This window comes from Manihot esculenta, chromosome 2 (genome assembly GCF_001659605.2).
Source record: "Manihot esculenta cultivar AM560-2 chromosome 2, M.esculenta_v8, whole genome shotgun sequence".
Taxonomy (NCBI): domain Eukaryota; kingdom Viridiplantae; phylum Streptophyta; class Magnoliopsida; order Malpighiales; family Euphorbiaceae; genus Manihot; species Manihot esculenta.
In genome coordinates this window covers 34,390,307-34,393,987 of record NC_035162.2, presented here as the reverse complement: position 1 = coordinate 34,393,987, position 3,681 = coordinate 34,390,307, and the positions used below count along the sequence as shown (strand labels likewise).

Genomic DNA, 3,681 nt, shown 5'->3' with positions numbered 1-3,681 from the left:
TTTCTTGCATGCATTATTGCCACATCAAAATTCTGGGAAATGGTCATATTCTTGCCTAAACAGGCCTTTATTGCCACCATGTACCAAGTTCTTTGATTTTCAAGTTACAAACTGAATATAAGGGATAAAACTGGAACATAGTAATTAATTACGGGTTTATGGGTGAAATGAAACGTACCCCCTTAGCCTATCATGGATAAAGAGATACAGCTTCTAAATTATAGCTCGAAAATTCAATAGTAATTATTTGTATTTCCTACGAAGACGCGAGGGCCATGTTGAAAAACAAGTACTTATTGTGCTGACATGATGTGCTCTAGGTGTGGGCTCTTCTTTATATATATATATATATACACACTCCTATGTTTGATTTGTTATTTTTTCAAACAAACAACTATTGTTTGAAAGTGAAACATAAGATGGCTAAAAACTGAGAATCAGTCTATAAAGAACCACTGCAACTGTGCAAGTATCTCGGGCGAATCTGGTAGAAGGAACTACGGCAAGGAGAGGTGGTTGAAGCTGACCTGACATATTGGCACATGAAATGTGTCTGGAGTTTCTGTGGGAGCACATCAGAGGTAAAGGTGAGGAAATTGACACCAGATTCCTAGGGCGGACTCGCTAACAACTGTAGATCTGTCCTGGATTGGTGATGAAATCTCCTCCTGGAAAAAGTCCAACTGAAGCAACAATTTTTCTTCAATAATTTTAGAGGTTTGGGGAAGAAAACAGACCTTTCTCAGGCTCCTAATCCTCTGAAAAAGGTATTTGGAAAAACATGGGAGAAATTATACTTTGGGACTTAAAACCATAGCTTTGCCTTTTGGATTCGAATGCAAGAGGAAGAACAAAAGAGCAGGGACTTCAAACCTACGCTCTGAAACCACGTAGAAGAAGAGACGAATAAGGAGAAGAGGCCATAAATTTTTCAGGGAAGAAAGTGAGAGCAGAGACCCAAACCCAAGCTCTAAAATCATGAAGGAGAGAATGAGAAAGAAGAAACCAAAGAATTTTTAAGGGCAAGGATACCATGTTAACTATCAGAAGAAGAAAAGGAAGGAAAGGAGAAAAGTGGAAGAGTTTATACGGCAGAAACATGATATATATTGAATACTATCAAAAAATTTCTTCAAAGATTTTGCTAATCAATCTCATGGTTTTATCATAAGCATAAGATCCCTCAATGAGACACATCCCATGAAAAATCTCATCAATTATAATAGACTCAAAATCCATGCTAGCTCTTCTGCCATCTAAACCTACCTACCAGGCACCAAATCCAAAGTCTATACATCCTACTAAGGAACAACTTCAACAGCAGGATTAACCTTACAGCTAGAACTGGCTCAAAGCACAATAGCAAACATTTTAAAAAACCTGTTTTCACGCTCCAAAAAGACCAAAAAGTGGGAAACAAATGCAGTTTTTTGCTATTACCACAAATATAAGAAATATTCATTTAAAAGTCATGATCAAGGTCAAAGAAGATCAAAACAGCAAAATCAAATAGTTCAGTCTTTAAAACTAAAAATCAAACTGTTTTAAATTATGATCCACTGCATATATCTGACTGAGCATATTAAAAGCTACAGGTATTGAATATGACTATTTTTCGCCCCCACCATAGAAATATTTTGCGTTCAAAAACAATAAACATGGCATCACCTTGTAATGCCTGGCTAATATTACAAACTTGGTATGTCAGTTTCCATGTTCTAGTTACATAGCTAGGCACATTAATTAATTGGAACTAAGTTAGGATTTTAATGGATAGATATCCCTGAAAAATGATAGAGTACGGTAGGTGAGGACATCATAGCTAGGATCATCATCGCCACTTGACTTGAATTGGTACAATATTTGGTTTGTTCTGGTATGCTGAATTCTAGCATATAGATTAAGTGTACAAGAAGCAGAAATAAAGGAAAAGGCAATTATTATATGCAAAAGGAGGGCAACATCAACAAGGCATCTGTAGCTCATGCTTGTTTTTTTTATCTTGGGAAAAAAATTAACCTAGTAACAATTACACCCAATCATATCATCACAACATATGACATTGGTTAAATACACAAAAACATCATAACCCTTCTCTGAAACCATTGGTTAACAATGAACCCATTCACACAACTATTCAATATTCAGCTTGTTTCTTATCTAATAATGATTTGGGAGATTCTGCTTTGAGCAATAGTTGGCCTATGGTTACTGAAAATGTTTTTCTTGGAAGACCATGGCTTCACAATCTAAAGGTCAAACTGTATTGTCTAAAGATTTGCAAAAGAAGCATAAGACATTTCAACCAATAAAAGATCTCCACATAAATAAATAGAAGGCAAACTGATGTAGAACATAGGTTTCACACCCAAAATACCAATTGAATTCCAAAAACCAACTAGTCTATAAAAGCTATAACCTTGTATATAAATAATAAAAATAGCCCTAAAAAAATATATAAAAATAGTAAATTGCTGAAATAATCCCAACATAATATAAAACTTCTTAACAATCCTATCAAAATATAAAATCACATATTAAACTTCTTATTAGTAAGAGGAAAATAATAACAGTTAAGATGCCCCTTTGTCAACGATGGATTGGTTCATGATTGGGACTCGGGCAATGCATATGGAGAAGAATACACACTGCATCACAAACAGCCGCAAACATCCAGTGCAACACGAAAGTTTTCAAAGTACTGATTATAATTGCTCATTTACTTTAAATAGCTTTCCCGGTGTTCCTTAGAATCGAACTAGGAGCAATAACCCTAACCCCTAATTAAATGGTTAAACAGGATTTTTTCAAAACAGGAATTCTTAGTTTTGATATTTTAATACAACAAAGGTGAGCAGGAAAATCTACATAACATAAACTCTAATAAAGAAGCGGACCTGAGACATTGCATCATTTACAGTAGCGATCCGCCTTCTTCTTCACTCGGTCGTCGAGGGCATCCTCCACCGATTTGAAATTTGACTTTTCATTATAACCGAATTTCTTCGTCTCCACAGGGAAGAGTTCCTCGTACTGGAGGCGCTTGGCCGCGTCGATTGTGTATATCTCGCCTGCACCACCACCACCATCGCCGCCTGTTTCAGTATGCTCTGTATCTACCGCGACGGCAGAAGGTGGCTCCATTTCATCCTTAATCTTGTTCTTTTTCTTCTTCTTCTTCTTGTCGATGGCTTTGCTGCTAGTGGCAACGCTTCCTCCCTTGAAGGTGAGTCTCCCTCCTTTCACTCTCTCGTACGGATTCGACATCGTTTTGCGCAGGTTGTCTCGGCTCCCTCTCGAGCCTTCATTCCTTGAATCAGCACATATATATATAGAGCAAACTTTTGAATGGACAAAAACATCCTTCTAATTATATTATTTGTAAAACTAAATTTTATTTACAAAGAGTTTTTATTTAATTACGGAAATAAATTTAAAGTGATAGAAATTTTATATTTATATTTTATGTGAAGAGATATTTATTTTTATAAATATTTTATGAAAAATATATTAAATTAAAAAAATTGATTTTTTAAATATACAAATATATCTTTTACAAACAAAACTAAAAATATTATATTAAGTTATTAACATATTTTTATTTACAAAAATCTTTTAATATCTTTATTATTATATTTATTGAAAATATCATTATTTTATTAATTTAATAATTTTCTATAA

At 34.4% G+C, this 3,681-nt stretch overlaps 1 protein-coding gene across 1 annotated transcript; it reads right to left on the bottom strand.

Moving 5' to 3' along the window:
• Positions 1-2,690: 2,690 nt before the first annotated feature.
• LOC110606893 lies at positions 2,691-3,318 on the bottom strand. The gene has a single exon (XM_021745888.2). It carries the CDS (start codon positions 3,265-3,267, stop codon positions 2,911-2,913), a length of 357 nt encoding a protein of 118 aa, XP_021601580.1. The 5' UTR covers positions 3,268-3,318; the 3' UTR covers positions 2,691-2,910.
• Positions 3,319-3,681: the final 363 nt, after the last annotated feature.